This window comes from Notechis scutatus, chromosome 1 (assembly GCF_049901735.1).
Source record: "Notechis scutatus isolate UNSWTSFEM ecotype Mainland chromosome 1, rNotScu1.2, whole genome shotgun sequence".
Lineage (NCBI taxonomy): Eukaryota > Metazoa > Chordata > Lepidosauria > Squamata > Elapidae > Notechis > Notechis scutatus.
The window spans coordinates 593112-620905 of record NC_142009.1 but is presented as its reverse complement, the minus strand read 5'-3'; the positions used below and the strand labels follow the sequence as shown (position 1 = coordinate 620905).

At 59.8% G+C, this 27794-nt stretch overlaps 1 protein-coding gene across 3 annotated transcripts; it reads left to right on the top strand.

Moving 5' to 3' along the window:
• Positions 1-30: 30 nt before the first annotated feature.
• On the top strand, positions 31-24445 carry KCNN1 (potassium calcium-activated channel subfamily N member 1). Of its 3 annotated transcripts, none has more exons than XM_087955145.1 (10): positions 31-270; positions 10789-10914; positions 15760-16222; positions 16471-16566; positions 17473-17891; positions 18940-19081; positions 20682-20792; positions 21199-21326; positions 22415-22484; positions 23610-24445. In XM_087955145.1, the coding sequence occupies exons 3-10, from the start codon at positions 16163-16165 to the stop codon at positions 23889-23891; spliced, it is 1308 nt and encodes a 435-aa protein (XP_087811271.1). In that variant the 5' UTR covers positions 31-270; positions 10789-10914; positions 15760-16162; the 3' UTR covers positions 23892-24445. The 3 variants fall into 3 exon arrangements, with proteins under 3 accessions (XP_087811271.1, XP_087811262.1, XP_087811280.1); XM_087955136.1 differs by lacking the exon at positions 31-270 and adding an exon at positions 8423-8601 and having other exon boundaries at positions 23610-24026; XM_087955154.1 differs by lacking the exons at positions 31-270; positions 10789-10914; positions 16471-16566 and having other exon boundaries at positions 16069-16222; positions 23610-24026.
• Positions 24446-27794: the final 3349 nt, after the last annotated feature.

The window sequence follows — 27794 nt, the reverse complement described above, 5'->3', positions numbered from 1 at the left end:
GCCTCCTGCGGGGCGAGGGGCTTCCCCGGCGCTGCCGCTGCGGCTCCCGAGGGCGGGCGGGGCGAGGGTCTCGGGAAATCCCGCCCCCGCCCCTCTCTGGGCTTCCTGGCTGGCGGGAAGGCGACCCGCCCCCGCGCCCCCCCGGCGGCGGGGCTTCCTCTCCGGCAGGGCGGGATCCCGGCTGCTGGGGCGCGGCGGGGCTTTTGTTCCCGGCTGCCGGGCGGAGCGGGGCTGATCCGCGGCGGTGCAGCTTGGCGGAGGACGGAGCAGGTATTTGCGCAGGCGGCCGGAGGGGCGCGGGGGAGCCTCGGCCGGCAGCCCCAGGTGCGCTCGGGGCTGCGCGTCCTTCCGCCGAGCAGCCGCCTCGGCCTTCTGCGGCTCCGGCCGCCCAGGAGACTCCGGCGGGGCGACGCCCCCGCCCCGCCGGCTCTGCCCTTGGCCGCGGCCACGCAGCGTTTGTCCCCGCGCGACTCCGGCTCTGCCTGCGGGACGCCTGCTGGTCTGCGCGGCTGCCGGCCGGGGCGGCGTCCGGGCCCCCAAAAGCTCTCCCGGGCTATGGCGGGAGGGGCCGGCGGGCCACTTGTGTGGGCAGGCGGCGTCGCCTTTGCACTTCGGGGGTCTCAGGTTTGCCGAAGTTGGCGGGGCCAGTAAGCAGCCCAAAGGCCCGAGAAGGGAGCCGGGCGTCTTTCCGGGGGTGCCGCTGAGAGCCCCCCGCTTATGACTCCCTCCCGTCCTCTTCGCTGCCTCCCCCTTAGCAGCCGCCGCCCCGTCCCTTGCGCGGAGGGGGGCAGGAAACGGACACGGCAGGGCAACCCCCCCCCCCCGCGGACTATTTCCTCGAGGCCGCCGCAGCAGCAGCCGCCGTTCCGTTGGGGCTGGGTGAGTTGGCCCCCTTTGTGGGGTGGGGTGGGGGGCTGGTTCTAAGTCGTGCGATTTGGTCCTTTGCTCTTTGTGGATTGATTGAATCCTGACCTCCCTTCACGGAAAAAGTCCAGGACACCGTCTAATATAATATAATACACATGCAAGGAAAGAGCATCTCCAGCAGAAGCTAATAAGCATTTTAAAACCTCGTGCCCTTCTGCACAGCGCGAAGGGGGGCACCTACGTTTCATTATTTACCCCTCAGGCCCAACAAACCAACCTTCAACTTCTTGCGCATGGAATGACGCCCCGTCTGGCCTGGAGGGTCTGTCACGGCCCCCTCCCCACGGGGGCCAGCAGGTTCACTAGCACAGACTGGCAATGCCAGATTACACACCCCTGGGTTGGGATGTGTGTGTGTGTGTGGGGGGGTGAATTGCTGGGTGACTTTTGGGTAGGGCATTCCCCCCCCCCCACCTTGGGAGAGGGGGGGGCCTTCCTCGTGCTCATATCTTTCTGGTTTCAGGTCTCTCCTGCCCTGCTGGGGGGCTTGGAAGGCCACTTACCCCCCCCCCCCATGGGGCAGATGTCCTGGGCCCCTTGTGCCTCTCATCCCTGGCACCGTGTTCCTGCCAGTTTTGGGCCCCATAGGAGATGGAGGCGCAGATGCCTTCCCGGGAGGGTCCCTGAGGCTGGCTTTGGGGGCTCTAATAGAGGGGAACATTGGCAGCTCAGGGTTGGGGGGTCCTTGGGGCTCCCTGAGCCGGGTGGTTTTCCCGCAGGCGTCTCAGGAGCTAAACTGGGGGACACCAATCACTGCCCGGGACCAGAACACGAGTGGCACCGTTTCCTCCTTTGGGACACGGAAGGTTGGCAGGGAAATGCCCCCTGGGGCGCACGAAGGACCCCCCCCTTTCAGAACCTCCTGAGTAGAAGCAGCGAACGCGGCAGGGCGGCGGAAGGGAGGGGGGGTCTCCTTCTGAAGGCAGAGGGGTCTGGACCCTCCTTTCGCCCCCTGGAATCTGGGCTGCCCTGAGAGAGCTCGGACAACGGAGCTGGAGGCTTCCTGGGAGCAAGGCTTGACCCGAGGGCCAAGGGTGGGCGGGCAGGCATTTGGCGAGTGGCGCCCTTGTCTGGCCAGGGGATGCCAGGCACAGCTGGAAGAGGGAGGGAGGGAGGGAGGGAGGCCTTGGAGCACCAGGCCTTGCTCAGCACCAGGCAGCTCCATAGCGCCCGCTTGATCCGGCTGATCCCCGAAGTGGTGAGGAAGGGAGGCCGAGCAGAGAAGCCGGGGTTGGCCAGTGTCGCCACACCCGACTCAGTCCCTGCTGGCTGGGCCAGCTCCCTGCTCTGAATGGCCATGACGGGCCATCCGGCTTTATTCCGTCGTGGGGAGAGCGGTGGCCGTGGAGCCTCCACAGGGCTTCCTCGGGAGGCAGGGGGGCTGTTTTTTCCTGGAACAAAACATTTCGTTCCTCATCCAAGAAACCTGAAGCGCTTTGTTCTTCTCCCTGGAGGGAAAAAAAACAAGGCCGCCTCCCAGCTGCCTTTGGGGGGAAGAGCCTTTCTGAGTCCTGCAGGGAGGAAAGCCAGCATGAAGGTGCCAGCCAGGAGCCCCAGCCGCCTTTCCGGCATTGCCTGGCACAGCCCCTCCCGGCCCCTGGGGAGTTCGGCCTGGGGTTGGGAAAAGGGGGAGGGCCTGCTCCAGCGGCAGGGGAGACCCCTCCCTTCTCTGTCCAGCCGAGACCACCCTTAGCGCCCCCCAAGGAAGAGGCCCTTTTAATCCCCCTGCCAGCCAGGGGCAGGTGGGCAGCCAGCGGGGGAGGGGGCTGTTTTCGGCCAGTGTTTGCGTTTCCACAGGGACGGTGTCCAAGCAGGGCTACAATAGACCCCCCCTCCCCATTTCCTCTCCAGCGGGTTTATAAATAGCTGTTCCTTTGTTCCTTTGAATGAATGGCTGGCAGATGGTGGCAGTGACGGGAATCCCCTCCGCAGCTCCTGGTGGGCAGGGAGGGGGGGGCAGAAGTGGCTGGGAAAGACCCTCCTGGGAGGGTCTCCTTGGGGGCCTCCCCTGGGAAAGATCCAAGACCCTTCCGGCCTTCAGGCTTTGGACGATGGGGGAGAGGGGGCTCTGGCGGAGGGAGGGGTGCCTCCCATTCCTTGCTCAGGGGAACCCCAATGCTCCCCACAGAGGGTGAGGGTCACCGGCCTTTGGACAGGGGACCGATGGAAAGCAGCCCCCCTCCCACCGTGGCCCCTTTCAGCCCGGAGGACTTCAGCCAAACTGGCCAGGGAGTCCTGGGGGATGAAGCCCTCCAGGCTTCAAGGGGCCACAGTGGGGGTCCCCTGCTTTCCAGTCCTTACAGTGGACACCAGTCCAGGCAGTCCTCACTTGACAAACATCTGTTTAGCAACCGTTCAGAGGCCCTGAAAAAAGGGACTTAAGGACCGTTTCCCACACTTACAACCGTGGCGCTGCAGCCTCCCCAGTTGGACGCTTGGCAACTGGCTGGACTTATGCCGGTTGCACTGTCACGTAGCCAGTTCTGGCAAGCAAAGCCAATGGGGAACCCCGGCTTCACTTAACGACTGTGGCCTGAAACATCGTAAAATGGAGGCAAACCCCACATAACAATGTCTTGCTTAGCAGCAGGTTCAGTTGTGGTCGTAGGTCGAGGAGCCTCCGTCCTTTTGGGTCCTTCCTTCTGCCTTCTGCCTTTTGTTGGTTCGGTTAAAAAGCCCAGAAAGTTTCCAAGCCCCCAAAGCCCCCAAAGATGATTTGCCATGGAAGAATCCTCAATTCTCCCTGCTCTTTGGCCTGGGAAATTCCCAGGCGCTTGGCCATCCTGGCCAGTTAGCCCCTCTCCTTCTCCAAGGGCAGGTGGATTGACTTAGTCACAGATTCACAGAATCCCAGAGATGGAAGAAACCAATACAATTAAACTAACAGAATAACAGAGTTGGAAGGGACCTTGGAGGTCTTCTAGTCCAGCCCCTGCTCAAGCAGCAGACCCTAGTATAGCATTTCAGGCAGCTGGCTGTCCCGTCTCTTAAAAGCCTCCGGGGATGGAGCAGCCACAACCTCTGGAGGGAAGCGGTTCCCCTGGTTGATCGTTCTCACTGGCAGGAAATGTCTCCTTAATACCAGATGGCTTCTCTCCTTGGTTAGTTTCCATCAGTTGTTCCTTGTCTGGCCTTCGGGGGGCTTGGAGAACAGCTTCCTCCTCTCCGGGGCAGCCCCTCCCTCAGATCCTGGAAGGCTGCTCTCCTGCCTCCCCTGGTCCTTCTCTTCCCTAGACTAGCCAGGCCCAGGTCCTGCAATCGTCCATCGTGTGTTTCAGCCTCCGGTTCCCTAATCATCATCATTGCTCTTCTCTGCACTCTTTTCAGCATCTTCTTTATATCGTGTCAACCGAAATTCTCAACTAAATGTTCATTACCTCTATGGCTGCCCAGCCGAAAGACCGAAGGCACCTTAAACGTCCCCTAAAGACAGATCCGAAGGATGTAAAATGTATGGCGCTGATATGAACTTAGAGGGAAGGACATGAGAATCAGATTTGGCTACAGGCGGTCCGTTCTTGGGGAGCTCATGAAAAACCCCTTCCTTCCTTCAGGTGCCAGCAGGAAAACCTCGCCCGTTGTGGGGTCTCAGCCCAGAGAGGCGGGGCTGATACAGCTCTTCATATCCGGATCCAGCCGTGTTCATTAACCAGGGCAAGTTGAAGAAGCGGAATTCTGGGAGTCGAATTCCACCCCTTCAACTGGGTCAGGCTGAGAAATATTGCCTGGCGGGGGACTCCATCCAGAGCAGATGCCCCAAATGTGTCTGTTGTTTAAACTTGCACCCCACGGCGATCTGAATGCCTCTTGGCTGCTTACAGAGAATGCCAGGGAGTCACCATTTCAAACGTCCACAGCACATTTTAAAACCAATCACTCCATCAAGACTATATGCGAAGAAGATGACCAGCCAGGAATAAATAAGTCAAAACTAGAATTGGCACCATTCAAAGGGATGAGAGTTAGCTCTACCTTTCGTCTCTGTCTGGATGGGCTTTCGGGAGCCGCTGCCTGAAAGCCAGCAAAGGGCTTCCGCTGGGCACTAAAGCAGCCGCCTCCCCCCCCACTCCCAGGCGCCCATAAATACGGAGCCACAAGTACCTGCTCTCCCCACATGGAGGGGTCTGGTTGAACCTGACCGGAGCAACCTGCCAGGACTTGAGCGGTGGCCATAAAGAGGGTCAACCTGTTTCCGCCAGAAGGCCAAACAAGAAGCAACGGATGGAAACTCATCCAGGAGAGACGCAACCTGGAGCCAAGGAGAAATTGCCTGACTGTGTGTCCCCAAGGGGCTTTTTCAAGAGGCAACTGGATTTTCTGCTTTTTCTTTGCTGCTTCTGAAGAACTGAAGAAGCTTCTTGGATGAGAAGCGAAACATCTTCAGAGAAAAACCAGAAAGTCCCGTTGCCTCTTGAAAAAGCCCCTTGGGGACCACCGTGGCCTGAGCATCCCCACAGGCATTTCCTGACAGGGAGGACCGTTAACCGGTGGAATGGCGGCTTCCCTCCAGACCTTGTGGGGGCTCCATCAGGGGAGGCTTTCCAGGAGAGACCGGACAGCCGTTTGCCTGGAATGGCCTAGGCTCTCCGGCCTGAGCAAGGGGTTGGACTAGAAGACCTCCAAGGTCCCTTCCAACCCTGTTATTCTATGCTCCAGAATGTTCCACCGCAAAGAGATTTATGGACAAAGCAGCACTTCATTTAACCTGTCCTGTGACTTGACCCCCTCCCCTGCTTAGGCCTCTTTCCGACTCACCCAGACCTTTTCTTGGGGCGGGGAGGCTATTTTTGTGAAGGTGGCCCTCCTGGCGGCGGGGGGGAGGCTCACCCAAGGACTCTCCTATTCGGAGCTGTGAGCCGTTCTCACCCGAAATGTCCTCTTTGCCCTCCTGGTTGTGCAATTCCCGCGCTCCGGGTGGTTGAGGCCCTTGTCAGGCAGGGAAATGGGGAAAAGGAGCCTGCAGGACCAGCAGAGGCTCCGAGAAAGGCAGCCAAGGACACTGGGCAGGAAGGTCCCCTTGCCTGCCTCCCCTGCATTGCCCGCCCCCCGGGCCCAGGGCGGTGGGAGGGGCTGCCTGGCCCAAGATGCCCAGATCAGGCCGGAGAGGCTCCCAGATGCCCCCAGGCGGCTTCATCCGCCTGTGGAAGAGCCACGGAGGAGCCACGTCTCCTGGGCTGTTCGTGGAGGGAGCGGATTCCGCCTGTTGAACCCTGGGGGTGGAACAAGGGGTGGCAAAGCAGGAACCGTTTGTGTGTGCGTGTGTTTGCACGTGTACCCGTGACCCTTCCCTGGAATGCCCCCTCCGCTTGTGCCTTGGACTGCGGCAGAGGCAGCCGTTCCCCTTCGCACGCGGGTTGGGGGTCCCTTCTCTGAAACACACCTGAAGGCTGGCAGGATGGGGGACAAGCAGGGAGGGGCTTCCGAGAGGGAACACAGAAGGAGTAGGTGGAAGGATTGGGATACAGGGAGTCCTTGGCTTATGGGACCCAAGTAACAGAAGGGACCTTGGAGGTCTTCTAGTCTGACCCTATACCATTTCCAGGTTCTTCTTGAAAACCTCCAGCGATGGAGAACCCACAGCTTCTGGTGGCTGGCAGTTCCACTGGTTAATTGTCCTCCCTGTTAAGAAATTTCTCCTGAATTCCTGGTTGCTTCTCGCCTTGATGAGTTTCCAACCATTGTTTCTTGTCCTGCCCTCTGGGGCTTTGGAGAAGGAGTTGACCCCCCCCCTCTTCTCTGGGGCAGCCCCTCAAACACTGGAATAACTACTATCCTCCCCCCCGTCCTTCCCTTCATTAGACCAGATTAGATGAGAAGGTTTGTGCCTTAGGATTGAACTGGGGGGGCCTCGGGGCTCTCAGAGTTTGGCTGTTTTCTTGCAGGTGTTTCACTAGCAAGCTAGCACTGAGGATGTTACATCTCGAAGAAAACAACCAAGCTCAGAGAAGCCCCCCAAAAAAAACCTTAGCTTCTGCCACCCTCTTTGTTCCTCCAGGGTGGTCAGCCCTGCAGCTCTTCCAGGAATCCTTGGATTCTTCATTTGGGAGCCTCTCCTCCCTGCATCCCCCCATGCGACCCCTGTAAAGGAGAAGCCCCCCGAGATTTCTGCTCTGAACCCCAAGAGGCCGTGAGGGGTCTTGTGGGCGGTCCTGGGGATGCCCAGGCACCCAGGGCAAGGCTGACCCCCCATTCTGAAAGGTTCTCTCTCTGCTTCTCTGGGCCTTGCGTATCAGGGGTGGTCCCAGCGCAATACAAGTGGTCCTCAGACTTCCGACCGGTTCCTTTCATGACCGTTTGAAGTTACAATGGCTTCCAAAAGGTCATGCGATCAAAATCTGGGCCCTTGGAAACTGGCTCGTATTTATGACGGCCGCCGTGTCCTGGGGGCCACGTCTGACAAGCCAGATCAGTGGGGAAGCCAGATCCCCCCCGGCTGTTTTTCAGGAGTCCAACTAATGGATCCATTGACAGCCGGACTCCGAGGCAATGGAGTCCTCGAAGACGGCTTTTACTGGACATACTCCATTGGCCCACGTCTGGGGAGAGACCGGCTCTGAAAACTCCCGCGGTTTTCCCCTCGCTAAATGTAAACGTTTTTCTGCTTTCCCAGAACCATCCGTCCCACGGTCCAATTGCCGTGCAGTCCAACCACTGAGTGTCATCGCTCCACCTTCCTCCAACCGGGTGTAAGAATGTCCTTGGTTCCCGAGAGAAAGAATTTTGCTTTGGCTACAACCTCCCCGCTATCTCCACCACCCCCCACTGACCCCTGGCTCCACTGTGGCAACCCTGAAGTGGCAAAAAGGCTTTGGTCAGGCCAGCTTCAGGGTTGACAACTATTACTAAACAACTCCAGTGACCCACTTAACAACTGTGGCAAGAAAGGTTGCAAAAGGGGGCAGAACTCGCTTAACAACTGCCTCGTTTGGCAACATACATTTGGGGCTCCATTGTGTCGTCCATTGAGACAAAAGTCAATCATGTTGTGGTCACTGTTGGAAAGGGTTCTTTAATGGGTGTTCCGTAAATTGAATTCTTTTTGTGTGGACGTATGTTGAGACAAAAGTCATGCCAGGAACTCACATTTCCTGCTCCCCGAAGGACACCGCCCTCCTCCGTTCATCCTCTGGAAGGTTGTTCTGAGGTTTTGGCAGCTGCCCTACCCGGGTTTTGTGGTGACAATCCCGTTTATACCGCAGCGAGTGCCTCAACCGCTTTTAAGCCCCTGGTCGGTGGTTCTTTGCCAAAGGAGCCGCGCTGGTGCGACTCCAAAACCATAAGAACCGCAGGCCACACGCCTTGACATCTTATTTCCTTCTGTAAAGCCTCCTTAGCTGCGGTTCTGCTGCCCCAGCAAAGTTGGCAGATTTGCAGAAGGAGAATTTCTCTGCCTGTGAACGCAGACGGGGGCAGCTTGAACGCTCCCTTGCCAGCTTCGTTTTTGGCTTCTTTGCCCGTGGGAACCCCAAGAGAGAGTCACTTTTGGAAGGGCTCCATTAGCTTCTGTCGCCCACCCCGTTCCGGGGCCCGTTGTGGGTGGGGATGAAGAAGCCAGGCGGTGGCATTTCCCTGCGGCCCTGTTTCTCCTTGAATGCGGTTGTGGGTCCTTGTGTTGTCTTCCGAGGCAGGTTCTGCAGCGTTGGTGCCTTGTCCAGCACAATCCCAATGGCAAAGGTATTTTTTTCCCTTCACACATTTCTGGTTCTTTCTCAGGGTTTCTCAACCTTGGCTGTTTGAAGCAGAGCTCTGCTGGCTGGGGAATTCTGGGAGATGAAGTCCACATATCTTCAAATAGCCAAGGTTGAGAACTATGGGTTTTTAAGTTATCTCCGATTCACACTCTGGTATAATACATGCAGCAGAAGCCACTGTGTAGTTAGTTGCATTGGTGAGATTTGACCATGCACATCCAATGGGGGGCTGTTTCACTTTCACCGTCTCGTTCTTTATATACATCCTGTGCTGCTGTGCTCCTTTTAAACTAAGGGTTTAAACTGGTTTACACGAACAGTTTATACTTAGGCAGGAAAAGCCAAAGGGATGAATACACAGGTTAGGTGAAACCTGGCTCAAAACCAGGAACGGAGAACCTTGGAGTCTGATCCCTTAAACACGAGCCAGGCGGTTGCGGCAGCAGCCCAAAAAGCGAATACAATCCTGGGTTGCATAAAAAGAGGTAGAGAATCAAAATCATGGGAACCACTTGATAAAACCGTAGTAAGGCCACACCGGGAATAACTGCATCCAGTTTTGGTCACCGCAGTACAAAAAAGAGATGTGGAGACTTTGGAAAAAGTGCAAAGAGCAGCAACTAAGAGGATCAAAGGCCTGGAGACCAAAACATGGGAAGAACAGTTGCAGGATTTGGGTTTGGCCAGTCTAGAGGAAAAAAAGGACTGGGGGGGACAGGAGAGCAGGGTTCCAGTATTTGGAGGGGCTGCGAAGGAGGAGGAGGAGAAGAAGAAGGAAGAAGAAGGAAGAAGGAAGAAGAAGAAAGAAGAAGAAAAAAAAGAAAAAGAAAAAGAAAAAGAAGAAGAAGAAGAAGAAAAGAAGAAGAAGAAGAAGAAGGAAGAAGAAGAAGAAGAAGAAGAAGAAGAAGAAGAAGAAGAAGAAGAAGAAGAAGAAGAAGAAGAAGAAGAAGAAAGAAGAAGAAAGAAAGAAGAAAGAAGAAAGAAGAAAGAAGAAGAAGCCGACTTATTTTCCAAAGGACCAGAAGGCAGGACAAGAAACAATGGTTGGAATGAAGGAGAGATTTCAGAAGAGACTGGACCATCATTGGTCTCAAATGCTCCAGGGTCTCCTGCTCCAGCAGGCGTTGGACTAACTACAGAATAACACAGGTGGGAAAGCGCTTGGAGGTCTTCTTGTCCAGCCCCCTCCTCAGGCAGGAGACCCTAGGCCATTTCAGACAAAGGCCCAGCCTCTTCTTGAGAGCCTCCAGGGATGGAGCAGCCACAACTTCTGGAGGCAACTTCTGTCCCACCGGTTAATTGTCCTCACTGTGAAAAAAAAAAAATCTGCTTGGTTCCAGGTTGCTTCTCTCCTTGATTAGATTCCACCCATTGCTCCTCCTCCTCCTGCTGCCTTCAGGTGTTTGGAAGAGCTTCACTCCCTCCTTTTGTGGCGGCCCCTCAAGTACTGGAAGGTTGCCATCGTATCGCCCTAGTTCAGTTCATTAGGCCAGCCAGGCCCAGTTCCTGCCACCTATGTTTTCCTTCCTATGTTTTAGTCTCCGCTCCCCTAAACCCCTTCGTTGCTCTTCTCTGACCAAAACGGGATCCATTATTCCAGGTGTGGCCTTACCTTTAAGGCCTTATAAGGCGGTATTAACACTTCACCTGAACTCGATTCTATCCCTCGGTTGATGCAGCCTAGAAATGTGGGGGCTTCTGTGGTAGCTGCCGCCCACGGCTGGCTCCCTCTCTAAGGGATTGTCCACTCGGCCTCTGCGATGCCTCTCTCCGTTGCTCCTGTGGGGGCAGGTGCCACATATGTCGTCCCTGCACATGTGGTTTTTCTTGCCTAAATGTAGAACCTTATTTTTTTTACCCCATTGCATTTCATTTTGACTAGAAGACCTTTAAAGTCCCTTCCAATTCTTTCATTCTGTTATCCTTCCTTTTCAGCAGATTTTGGCCAGGAAAGGGGTGTGTGTGTGTGTGGGGGGGGTGTCCTTATCACAGTTGGTTCTTCTCTGTGTGGTAGACGGTGCCTTAAAACACATCCCTACGATGGGTTTGGTTCCAGATTGCTGCAATTGTGGGTTGGGGGCTGCGTTTCCCCGACCTTCCTCTCCTCCACACAGATCCTGAGCCCCCTCATTTTGGGTGACTGACCGGTGCTTTCCCCCTTCCCTTCCAGGTGGGCGCTGAAGCCAATGGCTCCCAGGACCAAGGGAGGCAACGGGCTGCCTTGGCTTCTCTCCACGGTGGGCTGAGGGCAGGCCGAGCCCCTCCGGACGGGTCCCCTATGACTGGAGTTGAGCAGGTAAGCACCACCCCCAGAGCCAGATAGAAGGAAAGCCAGCCAGTGCTCCCCGAGAGCCTTTCCTTCAGCGGGGAGGTGGCTACAAAGGCACTTGAGGACATCAAGAGGTCGTCCAGTCCACCCCATTGTCCAGGGCAGGATCTGGCCTCCAAAGCAGGGCCACGTGTCCTGTGCATCCGGGTCCCGAGTTCCAGTTCTAAGTACTCTTGGAAAGTGCTTTTTTAAAAACCTTCCAGCTGGAATTGGTTCTGCTGTCTCTAAGGCCCCGCTTTCCTTCCTGAACTCGAGGGGTCAGCCGGTCATCCACAGTGGGGCATCCTCCCAGGGGTGACCCCTTCCTCCCTTTGCCCTCCCCGTTCCCAGGACCCCCCTGCGGGCCCCCAAGGCATTCTGGGTGGCAAGAGCTCAGCCGCTCTTCTGCCGCTGGGCGCTTGATTCAGGCTTTTCACACCCACATTGTGGTGGGTCTGGCGGGCAGCCCCACGCCACTTCCCCAGGCCTGGCCTTTCCCCGAAGAATGCCCAACTCAAAACTGGGAGGGGGGGGGGGCTTTGCTTAGACCGGCATTCACAAGTGTTCCTTTTTATTAGCTCGTTTTATTGTGGGTGTTCGGGTGCCAAGTCACAGCCCGGTTTTGCTTGAGGTTAGGACTTAAATCTTGTTTTTTGTCACTGACGTTATTGGCTTGGTCTGGTTTTTGGGGGTAGTGAAATTCATGCAAATATTTGAAATAGGGGTTTGCTTCCAGCTCCTGCCTGGTGCTTCCATTTCTGGCACACTTGTCCGTTGCTGAGTGGGGTCGGGAGGTTGTAGCAAAAAGGACGGATTCTGTTGGGGGGGCGGAGACCCTCGGGGCCGAGGCTTTGGGTGACCTCAGCTGGGGGGCCCCACCTGGGCCGACCCCAACCTCAAAAGAAGGAGCGGAGGGGGAAAACGGGGCGCCCTCCCACCAGAGAGACAGGCGAAGGAGCAGCGGGGGGGCAGCCTCTCTCTGAGCCCCCTGGAAGGCTGAGCAGTGGGGCACCCACCTTTGCAGAGGAAGCCCCACTGTCTGGGGGCAAAGTCGGAAGGAATCAGAACGGATCCCAGTGGGTCCCTCCCCAGGGAGAAAAGGCTTCTGAAGGGGAAATGCCCAAAGGACAAACTTGACCTCCTGCTCCCAAGGGAAGTCTGGCCATCCTCCTCCAGCCACTACAGATGGGGCTGCCCCTCCCAATTGTAAGGCTCAGTGCCTTACAAGGGGGGACAGGGCTACCCAAGGGAGGGGAAGATAAGGGGGGCAGGAGCATCTGAGGGCGGGAAGCCCCTCCCTCGCCCCACACCAGAATGGAAGGGGGCCACTGAAAGCCACCGAGGACCCCTCCTCAGCCAGGGGGCAAAGCCTGAGTGCTGCGAGGGTCTCGGGGGTCTCTGTCCCTCTTTTGCAATGCCCTGCAAGAGGCTCCTTGGGGCACACCGGCTCTCTGTGTGTGTGTGCGTGTGTGTGGAGAAGCCCAGCCCAGAAGCCCCCGCAGGCCAAGGCGGGGGTCCTTCAGGCATTCCTGCCCCCCCGCTCCTTGCAACGGGGGCCGCTCTCAGGCGGGGGTCCCGGGGCGCCCTCCTTGCACCGCAACTCCCACCGCGCCGCCGGCCGAGGGGCGCCGCCGGAGACCTTCGCGGGGCGCGCTCGGCGGGGCGGGGCTGCGGCGGGCGCGGGTCCCGTTGCGGGCGGGCGGAGGGAGGGAGGGAGGCGGCGCCCCGCCCGCCAATCCGAAGCAGTACCGCCGACCGGCCGGACGCCACCGGGCGCCTCCGGAGCGAGGGGCCGGGCGGGCGGGGCGCAGCGAGGCCGGGGATGCCGTGGCGAGCGCCCGCCGTCGCCCTCCTTCCGCCGCCGCCGCCGCCGCCGCCGCCCGCGCGTCCCCGCGCCCGCAGCGCCCAGCCTGCCGCGCCGGACCAGAAGCCCCCGGCGGGCTCCGGCTGGCCGCTCGCCCCCGGCCCGTCCCGGCCCGCCCCACGCCCGGCCACCTGGTCTACCTGTCGCTGCAGGCGCTCTGCGGAGGGACCCTCCCGCTCGGAGGCCCCCGCCCCGCCGCCCCCGCGCCCGCCCGCCCCCGCGCCGCGCCCAGCAGGTGAGCCGCAGCGCCCGCGGGGCTGGGGGCGGGGGCTCCTCGCCCGGCCTGCCGTCCCGCTCTTCTCCCCGTCCTCCGGCTGGGGGCGGCCTGGGCAGCCGCAGAGCCCGGAGGAGCTGCTGGGGGGCTGCGTCGTCCGGACCTTGGAGGACAAGGCGGGAGCCGCTAGCCCCCTCCTCCTCCTGCCCCGGGATCGCCGAGCCCCGTCGGGCCCGGGGCTGCAGAGGCGGGGGAGGGGGCGTCTCAGGTGCCGTGGGAAGCTTTGGAAATGCGTGCCGCCTCCGAGGCCCGAGGTAGACTGCCCTTGGACAAGGAGGCTCTGCGACTCAGGTGGCTTTGGCCCCTTGAAGTGGGTCTGAAGGGGCCTGTCCCTCTGCCCCCTCCCCAGTCAAGGAGGGGTGGCTGCTGGGTGTGGAAACCCCTGTGGCTCTTTGTGCCCCTCCCCAGGCCTTGTCTTCACCTGCTTCCCTGCAGGACCAGCTGGATGCCCTTCTGGGCACCCACGGCTCAGGCGTGCTGCTGGGAGACCCATTTGTCCCCAACGACCAGGTGCAGGCGCTGCGCCCTGAGCTGGCCTGGCCCTCCCTCCCTCCCTTCCCTGGCACAGAGCAGGCCCAGCTCCCTCCAGTGTGTGTGTGTGTGTGGGGGGGAATTCTGCTGCTGCTGGGGGGGAAGGTCAAGATGTCCTTGGAAGTGGAAAAGTGAGGGGGGCTCAGTCTGCCCTGGATTGCAAGCTTTGCTCTGGGGCTGAAGGACACGTGAGCTGAATTGGGCCCCTGCTTGGGTGTTGCAGGGTTTTTTTGGGGGGTGGGGGCTGTTGCAATTGCAGGGAACAGCTTTTTCCCACCCAGCCAGGATCCCCAGATGCAATGAGTTACGACCCCATCACCCCCAGCCAGCTGTCATAGCTCTGGATGGTGGGAGTTGTAGTTCCCAGGCTGAGGTGTTACTAACCAGCACCTGGCATTGGCGGTTGAGGTTGGCCTCCTCAAAGCCCCCCTGCGCTGGGCGCCAGCAAGCCAGTTGCCCCCCCCCCTGAGGCCTGGGCTGGAGGGGGCGGACCCCAGACCTAGAAGGAGGAGCAGCAGGAGACCCGGATCCTCTGCCCCCCAGGCGGGGGTCCCTGGTCTCTCCGGGAAGGGGGAGATGGGGGGGTCGGGGGAGGCCCAGGGCCCTCCAGGGCTCTGGGCCAGAAGCGCTTCCGGCTGCAGAAGAGGCCGCGAGGCCTCAGTGGCGCCTTTTAGGCAGCGGTCCCCTTCCCTGGCCTAGCAGACTCCAATGTCCAGCGTTCCCAGCCAGGGCTGTCCTGGACCTCCCCTCTGAGGGGGTGGGTGGTGGGTGGGGAGGGAACCCTTTCTGCGTTGCTACCTGGTTGGTCTGGTTTAGATTCAACTCCCCCTCCCCCTTCAGGTCAAGGAAGGCCTTTGTCCCTGGGGGGTCAACCCTCCCAACTTCCTCCATTGGCACCACCCCGCCCCTTCTTTGGCCCGGCCATCGCCAGTTGAAGACCCCCGAGACCCTCTTCAAGAACGTTACCAGCAGCCGGACGGGTTGGGAGGCCGAGGGCCATTGTGGGGGAAAGGAAGGAAGTTTGGGGGCGCCCCCAGCCCCCTCCCTCCTTCTTTCCTAGGCCCCCAGGGCCCCCTTCCTTTCCTTTGGCTGCTGCTCTTCACGCGAGGGACTGGCACAAGCTGGATGCCGACTTGGATTCCCTGGTGCCCAGACTAGGTGCCCCCCCACTGCAGCCCCCCGCCTGGTTGGCATGGCAGGCCCTTTGCTGGCAGTGTGTGTGCGGGGGGGTTTCTTCCTCCATTCCTCCCCATGGCCTCCCTTCCCATACCCTTGAGGCAATAACACCTGGCAATAACAGACTTGGGGGGCACCTTGGAGGTCTTCTAGTCCAACCCCTCCTCAAACGTTTCAGGCAATGGCCCAGGGGGAACCCTGGCTGATCACCGCCCTGCCTGGAGGCCCATATTTTCCCATCTTCCTGACGGCCCAGTTTTAACTGTCTTTCTATTTATTTATGTTTATTCGCTGGTCTCCCCCCCCCCAATTCACAGGCGTATAAGAAGGGGAGGGGGTGGAGCACAGTCAGGTGTGCAGGAAGCGGGTCTGGGCAGCTCAGGGCCGGCACGCTGGCTGGTCGCCGTTCTGCGGGTTAGTTGGGGCATTTTGATGCCCTGTGGGCCACCCGTCAGTGCCGGAGATGAGAGGCCCCTGGCATTGGCTCCTCTGTGCCAGGAGGGGGGGCTCCTGCGGGTGGGTGTTGTGCCCACGGAGGAAGCCTTGCCGGACGGAGTCCCACCTTGGCAGAGCTTGGCTGTTCCTGTGTGTGTGTGTGATGAACGGCTGGTTGGCAGCCACGGCTTTGCTAGGCTGGCAGGGAGAGGAGGGGGGTTGGTTTGGGTGGGCTGAGCCGGCGGACTCGTATTTGTGAGGGTCGTAGTCTCCTGGGGGGGTCATGTGATCCCCCCCTGGTGACCTCCTGACAGGTGTTCATGGGGAAGCCAGATTCCCTTAACAACCCTGTTGCCATGTGCAGTGATTCGCTTAACGACAGTGGTGAGAAAGGCCATAAAGTGGGTCAGAGCTCACTGAGCAACATCAGTGTTGGGCTCCATTGGGGTCATAAGTTGAGGACGCATTTGGCGGGTGCCTGAAACGCTTGGGGTGGGGGTCTCCTCGTGGGCCGCACTGGGTGCTGACGGGCTCCTCCTCCTCCCCCCCCCAGGTGAAGGCACATTGCCCCCCCCTGAGCCATGCAGGGGGGTCCAGGCGCCCGGCGGCCGGCGAGTGCAGCCCCTTCACCGAGATAGCCATGAACAGCTGCCGGCACAACGGGGGGCCCTGGGGCCGCTGGGCCGCCTGGGGGTCTCGCCCCGCCACCTGCGTGAGCTGGACGCCGAGACGCAGCCGCTGCAGGCCTTTCCCCCCGAGGCCGACCTGGAGGTGGTGGTCTCCAAGGCCGCGCCGGAGCCCCGGCTGGACGGGGGGCAGAGGAGGAGGAGGAGGAGAGGGGGGCCGGGGCGCCACCGCCCCGGAAGAGGAACCCGAACGTCGGGCACCGGCTGGGCCACCGGAGGGCGCTCTTCGAGAAGCGCAAGCGGCTGAGCGACTACGCCCTCATCTTCGGCATGTTCGGCATCGTGGTGATGGTGACGGAGACCGAGCTGTCCTGGGGCATCTACTCCAAGGTGAGGCCTGCTGACCGGACGGAAACCCCGCACGAGGCCCCGGGGGGGGGCCGTTCTGGAGCCCCCCATCTCGCCTCCGGAGCTTCCCCTGGGGCACAGGAGGACAGCGGTGGAAGGGACCCCCCCCTCCCCATCCCCTCCCCCAGGACAGTCCCTGTTTCACCCACGGGGGCCCCTCTGTGGCCGGTTTGTCTCCTGCCTGCCTGACGCCCTCCGTCTCTCTCTCTCTCTCTCTCTCTCTGTGCCAGGATTCCTCCTACTCCTTTGCCCTCAAATGCCTCATCAGCCTCTCCACCGCCATCCTGCTGGGGCTCATCCTCATGTACCACGCCCGGGAGATCCAGGTGAGGCCCCCAGGGCTGCCAGCCCAGCCCCAAGGCCCCTGCGGCCGGGCAGCTCCAGGCCTCGCAGGGTGGGGGCCCAGGAGGGGCAGACGGCTGGGCCTCGGGGCCTGTCCGGCCTGTGGGGAGGGTGGGGGGAGGCTGGCCTGCCTTCAAAGCCCTTGGCCCGCTGCCAGGCAGGCACCGAAGCGCCTCTGCTGTGGGCTGGTGCCCGGGGAGGCTGGCTGGGGCGGGCGGGTTTTCTGGCACCGTAAGCAGAAGAAGCCGCCACGTCGCCTCCTTTAAATGAGCCCCTCGAAAGAAGCCAGGTTTGAGCTCCTCTTGCTGGGGGGACGACCGAGGGGCTGATGGGGCAATTTGGTCAGCATGTTGCCCTGCCCCCGCCTCTCTCTGGGCCTGTCAGCCCCTCCGGCTCTCCAGCCCCCCCACTTCTGAGCCCTATCTGGGTCTGTTCGCCACTCCGTAGGTTTTGTCACATTTTACGACTTTCCCCATCCCGTTTGTTCCCGGAGCCCCTGACGTTGTTAAACCAGAAACGGGGTTGTTAAGTGAATCCGGCTTCCTCCTGGGCGGGGCTCCCTAGAAGGTCGCAAAAGGGGAATCACACAACCTGGGGACCAGGGGTACGAATGTCCATCATGGGAGGAGAACAGTGGTCATCAGAGTGAATAACCGCCATGTCCCTTTTCACAGGGCCGATGTGTCCCCAGGGGAATGGTTGTAAAGTGAGGACCCTTTGTGTAGCTCTTCCCCTCCCCCTCCTCCTCCTCCCCCTCCCCACAGCCTTGGGAGGAGCCAGAGAAGCATTGGGGGCAGGGGCGGGGCATCCAGGGGTGCCGGGCGTGCCAAGCGGCTGACCCCAGAGCCAAGCCCCCCCCCACCGACTCCCCTGTATGTCCCGTCCTCCAGCTCTTCATGGTGGACAACGGGGCGGACGACTGGCGCATCGCCATGACCTTCGAGCGCATCTTCTTCATCGCGCTGGAGCTGCTGGTCTGTGCCATCCACCCCATCCCCGGCCAGTACGTCTTCACCTGGACCACCCGCCTGGCCTTCACCTACACCACCTCGGAGGCCAGCACGGACGTGGACATCACCCTCTCCATCCCCATGTTCCTGCGCCTCTACCTGATCGGGCGGGTGATGCTGCTGCACAGCAAGCTCTTCACGGACGCCTCTTCGCGCAGCATCGGCGCCCTGAACAAGATCAACTTCAACACCCGCTTCGTCATGAAGACCCTCATGACCATCTGCCCCGGCACCGTCCTGCTGGTCTTCAGCATCTCCTCCTGGATCATCGCCGCCTGGACGGTGCGCGTCTGCGAGAGGTAGGAGCCCCCCCTCGCTCTGCAGGGGAGGCCGGCCGGGGGGGGGGAAGGCCCCCATGCCCCCAAGGATGGAGCTGGGCAAAGGCCAGGAAGGTTCCCTTGTCTACCAAGGCCCCTCAAGGGTCCGTGGCGCTTCGTTCTGTGCTTGGCGAGATCAGAGGCAGAAGGTTGTGCCCGGCTTTCGTCGCCACTGTATAAAAAAAGACATTGAGACTCTGTGAAAAAGGGCAGAGAAAGAGGGTTAGGGAACTGGGGGCTAAACCACAGGAAGAATTTGGGTTTGGCTACTCTGGAGAAAAGAAGAATCGGGGCAGTGGGGGTGGGATCCCGGTTCACAATGGTTGGGCCGAACTGGAAGTCAAAACAAAAAAAAATGCCTCCGTCGATCAGCTGAAAGGAGAAAGGAGAGAAAAGTGCAGGATCGGCACTCCCATCCCACCCCCCCACCCCCCGTGCCTTTCTCCCCTTTCTCCTCCCAGCTGCAGAGCCTCACCTGGGGCAGGTGTTAGGCGAGCCACGCCCACTGAACCGGTGATCAAACCATTTGAATCCCACCCCGGATGAGGGGCGGCATGAGAGCAGCCTTCCGGTATCTGAGGGGCTGCCCCAGGGAGGAGGACGGGGGGGGGGCGTCCCTTCTGCAGAGCCCCTGAGGGCAGGACGCGAAGCGACGGGTGGAAACGCATCCAGGAGAGAAGCACCTGCAACTCCGGAGAAACTTTCTGGCAGGGGAACCGGAGTGGCCTGCAGACGCCGTGCGGCCTCCAACGCGGGAGGCTGTTAAGGAGTTTAGACCACCGTCACTTGTCTGAAAGGGGAGGGGGTTGGGCTAGAAGACCTCCACGGTCCCTTCCAGCTCTGTTACTCTCTTACTTGAAGATCTGGGCCTGCTGCTGGGTGGGACTCCGGTGCCCATGACGCCCAGCCAGCGTGCCCAGACCCTGGGGTGAGGCGAGGACTTTGCCCTGATGGAGGCACGGCAGCGGTGGGGGCCCGTTTGCTGGGGGTGGGGGCCCCTGAGGCTTGACCCCCCTTCTCCCTCACGCAGGTACCACGACAAGCAGGACGTGACCAGCAACTTCCTGGGCGCCATGTGGCTGATCTCCATCACCTTCCTCTCCATCGGCTACGGGGACATGGTGCCCCACACCTACTGTGGGAAGGGGGTCTGCTTGCTCACCGGGATTATGGTAAGGCTCCCGCTTAAGGGCTCCCCTCCCCTCCCCAGGTCCCGGCCGGGAGGGGCCCTCCAAGGTCATCTAGGGCAACCCAGACTTTCCCAAAGTGCCCCTTTCTACAATGCAGCCCCTGATCCATCGGTTCGCGCTAAGAGCCATGAATTTCACCCTGAGCGAGAGACGTAAGAGCAGCTGCGCCACGAGCAGAAGAACTTGGCTTTGGAGGACACTGGCGCACACTCTGTGTGCGTGCGTGCATGTGTGCATGCGTGTGTGTGTGATAAGATCATCCTCTTCATCCTCAGGAGCCAAAGTTTGTTTCTGAGATGGTTTTCAACCCATCCGATTGTTCCACCTGCATCCAGCGCCCCCCATCCCCGGGCCTGTTTCCCCTCCAAGAATGCCCCCCGTGTCCCAAAAGAGGCTTGAAGGGCCCCGTGAAGGGGGAGGGGCACTGCGGCCCTTTGCACATGGACGGTTTCTGTGCACGAGAAGCAGAGGCAAAGTTCCTGCAGGAGAAATCTAACCTAGCAGGCTTCAATTTTCTATCTCATCATCATCTATCTATCTATCTATCTTAGGCAAAGTTCCCTGCAGGGAGAAATCTAACCTAGCAGGGCTATCATCCATCTATCTCTATCATCTATCTATCTATCTATCTATCTATCTATCTATCTATCTATCTATCCATCCATCTATCCATCTATCCATCCATCATCTATCTATCTATCTATCTATCTATCTATCTATCTATCATCTATCTATCTGTCCCTGCTTTCCTATCTATCATCTATCTATCTATCTATCTATCTATCTATCTATCTATCTATCTATCTCATCTATCTATCCATCTATCTATCCATCTATCTATCTATCTATCTATCTATCTATCTATCTATCCATCCATCCATCCATCCATCCATCCATCCATCTATCTATCTATATTCTTGCTTCTCCCCACATGCAGGTAGACTGACTTATGACCATTCATTTAGCGGCTGTTCATAGTTGCAGCGTCACTGAAGAGAGGGACTTATGACCATTTTCCCCACTTGCGACCATTGTGGCAGCCTCCCCAGGGGTCCCGGCCGCTTGGCAGCTGACCCGTGCTTACGACGGCCACGGTGTCCCTGGGGGATGGGATCCCCTTTGGGAAATGTCAGCCAAGCCAGTGGGGGTGCCGGATTCACTTAACAACTGGGGGGCCCCACTTCACAACTGCAGCGGTCCATTGAACGGCCGTGGCAAGAAAGGTTGCTCACGGGGGCCAAACGCCCTCCACAACGGTCTCGCTTAGTGGCCAAAAGGTTGGGCTCAGCTGGGGCCGTAGCTGGAGGACTCCCCGTGCAGAGAGAGAGCTCTGCCGGATTCCGCTTTCCTGTCCCTGCCCTGCTGGGTTTCTCCTTGCAAGGATCCGACCCTCCCAGCGCCAGAGCCTGTGGCTGGGGAACCGGAGCGAGGCTCCACCCGCACAAGGCCGGCCCGGCCCTCCAGGGGACCCGCCCCAGGGTGCCTCCTGAGCCGGGAGGGCAGGAGAGAGGGCGGGGGGTGGGGTGGATGGGCTTGGGGTGCCCCCTTCCTGACTCCGCCTGCCCCCCGTGGTGTGTTTCAGGGCGCAGGGTGCACCGCGCTGGTGGTGGCCGTGGTGGCCCGCAAACTAGAACTCACCAAAGCTGAGAAACACGTCCACAACTTCATGATGGACACACAACTGACAAAGCGGGTGAGACCCCTTTGCCCCGCCTGAGCTGCCTCCCCCGGGGGAGATCCACTTGGCCCCTCCTGACTTTGGGACAGGGGGCTCGTCTGCAAACGTGGGGCGCCCCACTGCTTGGCCTTTCCTTGGGGCCACTCAGAGGTTCAAAAGCCTGACTCCCCCCACTGCTCCCCCTGGCCTGTCTCTCTGGGGGGAGTGGTGCCCCTGTTGCTCCTCCCTGCTTCTGTTTTTGAGGGGGGGTCTCTGCACAGCCCCCCAGGATCCATGGGAAGGGAACCTCTCCCACCCCAGGAGGAAGACGGACGAACGGGTGGGGACCGAGGGAGGAAGAGCCCCTTTTGGTTCCTTCCCTTGCCCTTCGGGGGAGGGGGGCCTTTCCTTCTCACCTGTCTGTCCCCCCCGACCTCCCCAGGTGAAAAACTCAGCGGCCAACGTGCTCAGGGAGACGTGGCTCATCTACAAACACACAAAGCTGGTGAGAAAACTCGACCACGCGAAGGTGCGGAAACACCAGCGTAAGTTCCTCCAAGCCATCCATCAGTAAGTCCCCCCCATTTACCTGCTTCCTGCCCCTCCCCCCCTTGGATCCAGGAGGGAGCCCCTCCCCCCCATTGGGGGCTGCTGCCTCCAGGGGTGGGTCCCAGGCGAGGCCCCTCCCTGCCTTTGCGCCATTCTCCATCCCTGGAGGGGTTTCCAAGGAGAGGCGGGACAGCCTCTTGCCTGGGGTGGGGGAGGGCTTCCTGCCTCAGCAGGGGCTGGACTAGAAGACCTCCGAGGTCCCTTCGGGCTCTATGCTGATGGGCCTTAAGTGGAGAGGGGCCTGGTGGAGGAGGGGGCCCTCGGGCTAAGTCTCCAGGAGAGGCAGCTGTGGGGGGAGGCTTGTGGTGCCAGGGGGCAGGGGGGCAGGGCCAGCTGGGCTTGGCGGGAGAGGGGGTGGGTGGCTGGGCAGGAGCCCCTCTGTCGCTCTGGGCAAGGAAGGCCCACTGGCGGCCTTGGCACAGTTTGACCCCCAAGGAGCGCCAGGCTCTGCCACCCGGCACAGCGCTCGGCCCCAGGACCGCCCGGCCCTGCGCGAACCAGGGGCGTGGATGGCGGCTCCTTCTCCCTTGGCACTTCCTGCCACGCGGCTTAATGCCCCCTGGGCGAACCTCCTGGCGGTCCCGGAGGGCCCAGGGCTGCTGGCAACCTGTTTCTGAAGGCTCCCCTGGGGCCATGGAGGACTCTGCCCCCCGGTTCTCCAGGGGAGGAAGCTGCAGTGGGGCGACTGCCCCCTAAAGGTGGGCGGGTGGGCAGCCTCCCGGGGGGGCAGCAGGGTCCCCTTCCCCACCCAGCACTTGGGGCTGCCTAGCTAGAAGCGCCAGAGGTTCTGCGGCCTGGGGGAGGGGACCCCAACGGGGGGGGGGCAGAGAGGACGGAGAATTAAAGGAAAGAAGAAAGGCAGCTGGTGGGGAGGGAAGGGAGGGAGGGTCTTCGTCCCCTGCCCTCCCCAGAGAAAAGAGCGGGGGCACCCCTCCCAGGCCAGGGGTCCCGGGAAGCCCCCCTCCCTCCTTCTCCCCCCTGGCTTGTGGCTGAGTGCTGGGGAGGGGGGGTGGAGGGAGAGGAGGGTGAGCCTGGATTTCGCCTTCCAGGTTAAGGAGCGTCAAGATGGAGCAACGGAAGCTGAGCGACCAGGCCAACATGCTGGTGGATCTCTCCAAGGTTTGTGGGGGAACCAGGGAGGCCGGAGGAGGTTTCTGCCCCCCCCTCTCCCCCCGCCATCTCAGTCCCTGGGTGGCCACAGGGGGGCCTGGGGAGGATTCGGCTCCCCCTCGGATGGGGCCCCCTGGCACCGAGCGACTTTGTCGGAGGCAAGGCGGGAGGGGGGGAGGGTCACTGGGACGCTTATATTGGTCTTCCTCCCCTTGATTAAACAAGGGTCACAAAGGTTTAGCCCCCCCCCGAATCCCTTGGAAAGCTGCCTCCCGTTCCGTGTCTTTGGGGGGGGGGGCGACCACGTTTAGACAAAGCACAGGTGGAATTCTGATCGACCCTCCTGGCTGCCCCCGTGGTAGGTTTTGACCCCGTTTTGCGACGCCCCTGAGCCCCCCTCCCCCATTTCTCAAGCACTCCGTTCTCCCCGCCCTCGACCTCCCTTGTGGCTCCCAGGTGGAGCCGACTGTCCCCTCCCTGCGGTCGAGCGTGTCAGGCACCGATATCTTCGTTTGCAGATCAGGGGCAGCAGACAGTCGATGCGACACTCACTGCAAACGGTTCCGTTTCCTTGAGTTGTGAGAAGAGACCTTGGAGGTCCTCTAGTCCACCCCCCTGCTCAGACCCTGTGCCAAATGGTCATCCAGTCTCTTCTCAAAAGCCGCTTTAATTAACAGCCGGTCAGTGGAACGGCCTCTTATGTGTTTTCAAAGTGGTTCTTGTTGAGGGCCGATTCCCCAGGGGAGCAGTAGGGCTCCATCCCGGGAGACTTCCGAGAAGAGGCTGGACAACCACCTGCCTGGAATGGTATCAAGGGTCTCCCGCTTGGGCAGGGAGGGCTGGACTAGAAGACCTCCAGGGTCCCTTCCAGCCCTGAACGTCACAGATTGGACAACCCAGCAATTATGCCTAGGGGAAATCTACAGGGGAAGGCTACAGGATGCCTCAGCCCTCAAGCCAGTCCAGGTCACGGAGGGTGCTGGACGGAGCCCGGGGGCTGCGCTGGGAGGGAGCCCCGCTGAGCAAGGGAGCTGCTGCTCCTGCCCCTCTTCCACCCCCCTCTGCTCCCAAGGGGAGCCCCCAAAGGAAGCCACGCCGGGTGAGGTAACCCCTTCTCTCTCTCTCCCTCGGCAGACCCAGAGCATCATGTACGACATGGTGTCCGAGCTGCAGGAGCGCAACGAAGACCTGGAGAAGCGCATCAGTGCGCTGGAGGGCAAAATTGACACGCTGGGGTTCACCCTGCATGCGCTGCCAGGCCTCGTGAGCCAAGCCATCTGGCGGCAGCAGCAGCAGCAGCAGCAGCAGCACCGGGCCCTGCCCCGGCTCCACGGCTCGGAGCGCGCTCTGTGGGCCCCCACGCAGCGGCGGAAGTCCCCCTCCACCGCCCCGCACACGTCCTCCAACAGCGGGTGACGCACGCCGGAGCCCCCGAGCAGCTCAGCTGCCTATGGCCATCGTGTGGCCGGATCCCTCTGAGCTTCTTTCTGGAAAGCCCCCGAGGCCCAGCAGCCTCCCGCGGAGGAGGGCAGAGAGGGAGGGCCGGGCCACCTTGGGCTCAGCCAGGCCGGTTCCAGTGCAACATTGGGCAGAGCTTTGGGGCAGGGAGGGGCGGTCTTGGTAGGAATCATGCACGTTCATGGGAAGGAAGGAAGGAAGGAAGGAAGGAAGGAAGGAAGGAAGGAAGGAAGGAAGGAAGGAAGGAAGGAAGGAAAAGAAGAAGGAAGAAGGGAAGGTGGTGAGCAGCTTCAGCGTTTCAGTTGGAAGGAGTGAGGAAAAATCTGAGACCCCTCAGGAAGTGGGGGGCCGCCCCCTTCCCCGTGAGCCCTGCCGGGAACGGGTCACCGCCTGTGGGGGTGGCATCACTGGGTGCGTCCCGTGACTTGGTTTGAAGCCGATCCCTCAGCGTCCAGGGAGCGCAGGAGGACGTGACTTTTTGTAATAAAATGGAAGGAATGCCTCCTGGGTCAGCCTGGAAGTGCATCGCATCCTTTGGCATGATTGACAGCCCAATTTCTTGCCCAAGACGGACCCCACGAACGGGTCTGTTGACATAACAGCATGAAAAGGGGAGGCAGCCCTGACCGACTCGGGTGTTTCAGAGAATAGTGGAGTGAAGAGAAAGTGACTCGCTGCCTCTGCGTGGTTGTTGTGTGTTTGTCCATCGTTGTCAATATAGATCTCAACACTAGTAGACAACTCAATGCGGGGGGTGCAGGCCCCACAGAATGTCTTGGCACAGCGTCCCCCAACCTTTTGGGCGTGGCAGATGGGCAGAAGTGGCTGGGGGGGGGGATGCCACTTTCACAAATGCTGCTTTGTGCCCGTGCACTCGCCCACCACTTCCACGGCCCGGTTCTGAACGGACTATGGTCCGGCACAGGGCCGCAAACCTTTGCCCTGGCACATGTTAGGCAAGGGGGAAACGTGTAGGCACCACAGGGGTTCCCCTGCTGGCTTCCGCAGTGCGCTTTGTAGGCTTGGCAGCCCTTGTGGACGAGGCCACGCCGCGTAGGGTGCTTTTGTGCCAGCGCTTCCCAGTTGGCTGTGTCCAACAACCTCAGGGAGGCCTTCAGGTGTCCTCATGGAGGTGATTCTCCTTTCCATGTGGGTGTTTCTCCCCTCCCCCCCGGAAAAGCTGCTTGGGTGTGTAGTCTGGCACATGGGGGGCATGAGCCGCCTTCCAGTCTGTGCTCTCCTCAGCCACCTGTGGGCAGATGGTAGGCCTGCTCTGGAGAGAAGTTGGGTCCCTGGTACTTCCTCTCCCCATCTGAGGCCCAGTGGTCTGCGAAGGCCGCTCACCTGGAAGCGGCTCAGCTGCTTCCTCGGCCTCCCCCCCCCCCCAGTGGGGCACCATCTACCGAAAGCACAACTTCGCTCTCCTGCCGTTGAGGTCCATCTCAGCGGTCTCTGCTTGGGACAGGCGTACCCAAGGGGCCTGAAGTGCTCCGAACGGCCTCTTGATTGTGGTGGTGGGTTCTGTGTGCGTTGCATGAGGAGGAGCAGGCTGGCACAGGGTCTTCGAATAGGGATGGTGAGTCCAAAGTTGGCACAAGCTGTAGAGAATCGTCCATGCTGATTGGCATCTCTGGCTCTGAGGCAGCATTTGGGGCACAATCGTGGGCAGAGAGGAAGCCGCCTAGCAGACTTTCCTTCACTTTGGTGACCATTTGAAGTCTCCGAGGTTGAAGAGCAGGACACCCTCCAGGCTGACACCAACCAGAGCATAGGAAAACTCAGGAGACGTAGCGCAATATTGGAAGACGGGGAGAGACCTGGACCGTAAAATCGCCAAGAGTCGGACACGGCGGAGTGAATCTTCCGTCCGCATCTTCAGGTGGAGGAGTGGCCCGTCCATTCTGTAGTTGAGGCTGATTCCAGCGTGGCTGTCCCGAAAGGCACAGGAAGACGTGAAGTAAACATCATGCCGAACGGTGTGGGTGCCAGCACAGCACCCAGTTAACACCACTGGGGACTGGGAGTGCCTGGGAGGATCCTCCACCATCCGGCAGCCATTGGCCATCAAGGAACCGGCGCACCACCTGAATGAATAAGTTGGGTAGCCGAGTTCTGACGTGATCTTTCATGTGCCTTGTGAGGTGACACATGGAAGGCTTTTTTGTGAGGTCAACCAAGATTGTACGGAGTTCACAATTCTGCTCCTGACCCTCCTCTTGGCACCAACAGTCCCACAATATTTCTGGGGGCCACACTGAGGGGTACTTTGGCAACAGCTCCAGTTCCAGATGTATGACCAGAAAAAAAAACCTGCCATGATTTCTCCTGGCTTGGAGAGCAGCGAGATTCCTCATTGGTCGTCGCACGCGTGTTGTTTAACCTTCCTCCTGTAGAGGTGTACAGTGGGTGCATCTTTCACTTCCTGCAGAATGGATTCTTGCTTTTGGGAAAACAGGTAAGTTTCTCTACAAATACAATACCAACTTTGTAGACCTGGGCAGATGTGGCACCTGCCCTTCAGCCTTTGCCACTGGACAGCTGGCTGGCAGTTTCCATGACTGCTACGAGTGGTGATCCTCCTCCTTGATGGTGCCAGCCTGGGCAGCCCTGTCTGTCTGTCGCCTCATCATTAATAGATGTCAAATCAGTTAAGGATGGCTTCCAAGAGTCCAGCCCACCTCTGCAGGATATCGGCCTTGTCTGTCACAAGAGTCGTACCATTTATACCAGATCTGGGCATTTCGTGGCTTGTGGGCCATGTCCGGCCTGCAGGGAGTCCCAGTCTGTCCTGCAGCATTGGCGTCGGTGCGTGAGTAGCAGCTGTTGGTGTTTTGGCAGTGGGGTGTGTGTGTGAGGTCTCGGCAGAAGGCAGGGCAATGGTGTTGCAGCATGGGGGGGGGTGGCATCGGTGGAAGTGGGGTGTTGGCTGGGGGGGTGGCAGGGGGGCAGGGCAATGCCAGCAAGGGGGAAAGGTCCTCCACAACAGTTCCAGTTTGTCATGTGGCCCCTTGGGAAAATTAACTGCCCTCCCCTGATCTGGAGGGGGCAATTCCCGAAAGACGGAGAGAGCGTTAAAAGTGAGTCTCCAAACTTGGCAAGGTAACATTTTATTTTTAGGCAGGTGAACCACAAAATAAATAGTTTAACACAGACCTTTCCTCCCCTCACAAGTCAGCCTTCTAAGGCGATATACTTCGCTGCTAGACAGCCATATCGAGAGTCTCTGGTTGCATCTGCGTTGTATCGGCCTAGCCCCAGAGGCTGCTCACTGTGAGTTCAGGAGGACTGAGACAAAATCCAGTGGACCAAGTTGGTGGCCCACGCACCTAACGGCGCACAAGGCATCTAATTGAAAATCTAAAACACAGCAACTTCATCTCTGGTAAGCGCTTCTGTGATTGCAATTTTATTTTGGAATGTCTGGTTTAGTTCAGTGCAACCCTTGTTTTGCAGCTGTCTTTTGTGGTACTCCTACAATTTGGATACTGTCCTATTTGTAAGCAAATTGTTGGTCTACCCGGCTCCTGCTTGTGTAGAATCTCTGCTCCAGGCAGAAATTAAGTGGCCAACACAGCTGGTGTGTTTTATTGAGCTGTCCTACTGTCAGCCCCCTCTACCACAAAGAACCCCCCAGAAGAAGAGCAGGGAGGACAACGGTGGGATCTGGCCAGGTGAGAAAGCGGTTTGTCACTGCCAGCAGGTCATATAAGGTCACAGGTAGATTCTTACAGTTCAGGAACACTCAGCCTTGGTTTGACGCATGTACAGCTTGTAGAGAAAGCGGCCGATGGTGAGTGAACACAGGTCCAGAATGTCCCTCAAGCCCAAAGCTCCAAGTCCACCCCTGGTGAGTCATAGAAC

Excerpts from the sequence above, each read along its gene's own strand:
- KCNN1 (XM_087955145.1), top strand. The coding sequence starts at position 16,163 with ATGTTCGGCATCGTGGTGATGGTGACGGAGACCGAGCTGTCCTGGGGC. Across the intron at positions 16,567-17,472 it reads ACCACGCCCGGGAGATCCAG|CTCTTCATGGTGGACAACGG; the intron begins GTGAGGCCCCCA and ends CCCGTCCTCCAG. Across the intron at positions 22,485-23,609 it reads TGCTGGTGGATCTCTCCAAG|ACCCAGAGCATCATGTACGA; the intron begins GTTTGTGGGGGA and ends CTCCCTCGGCAG.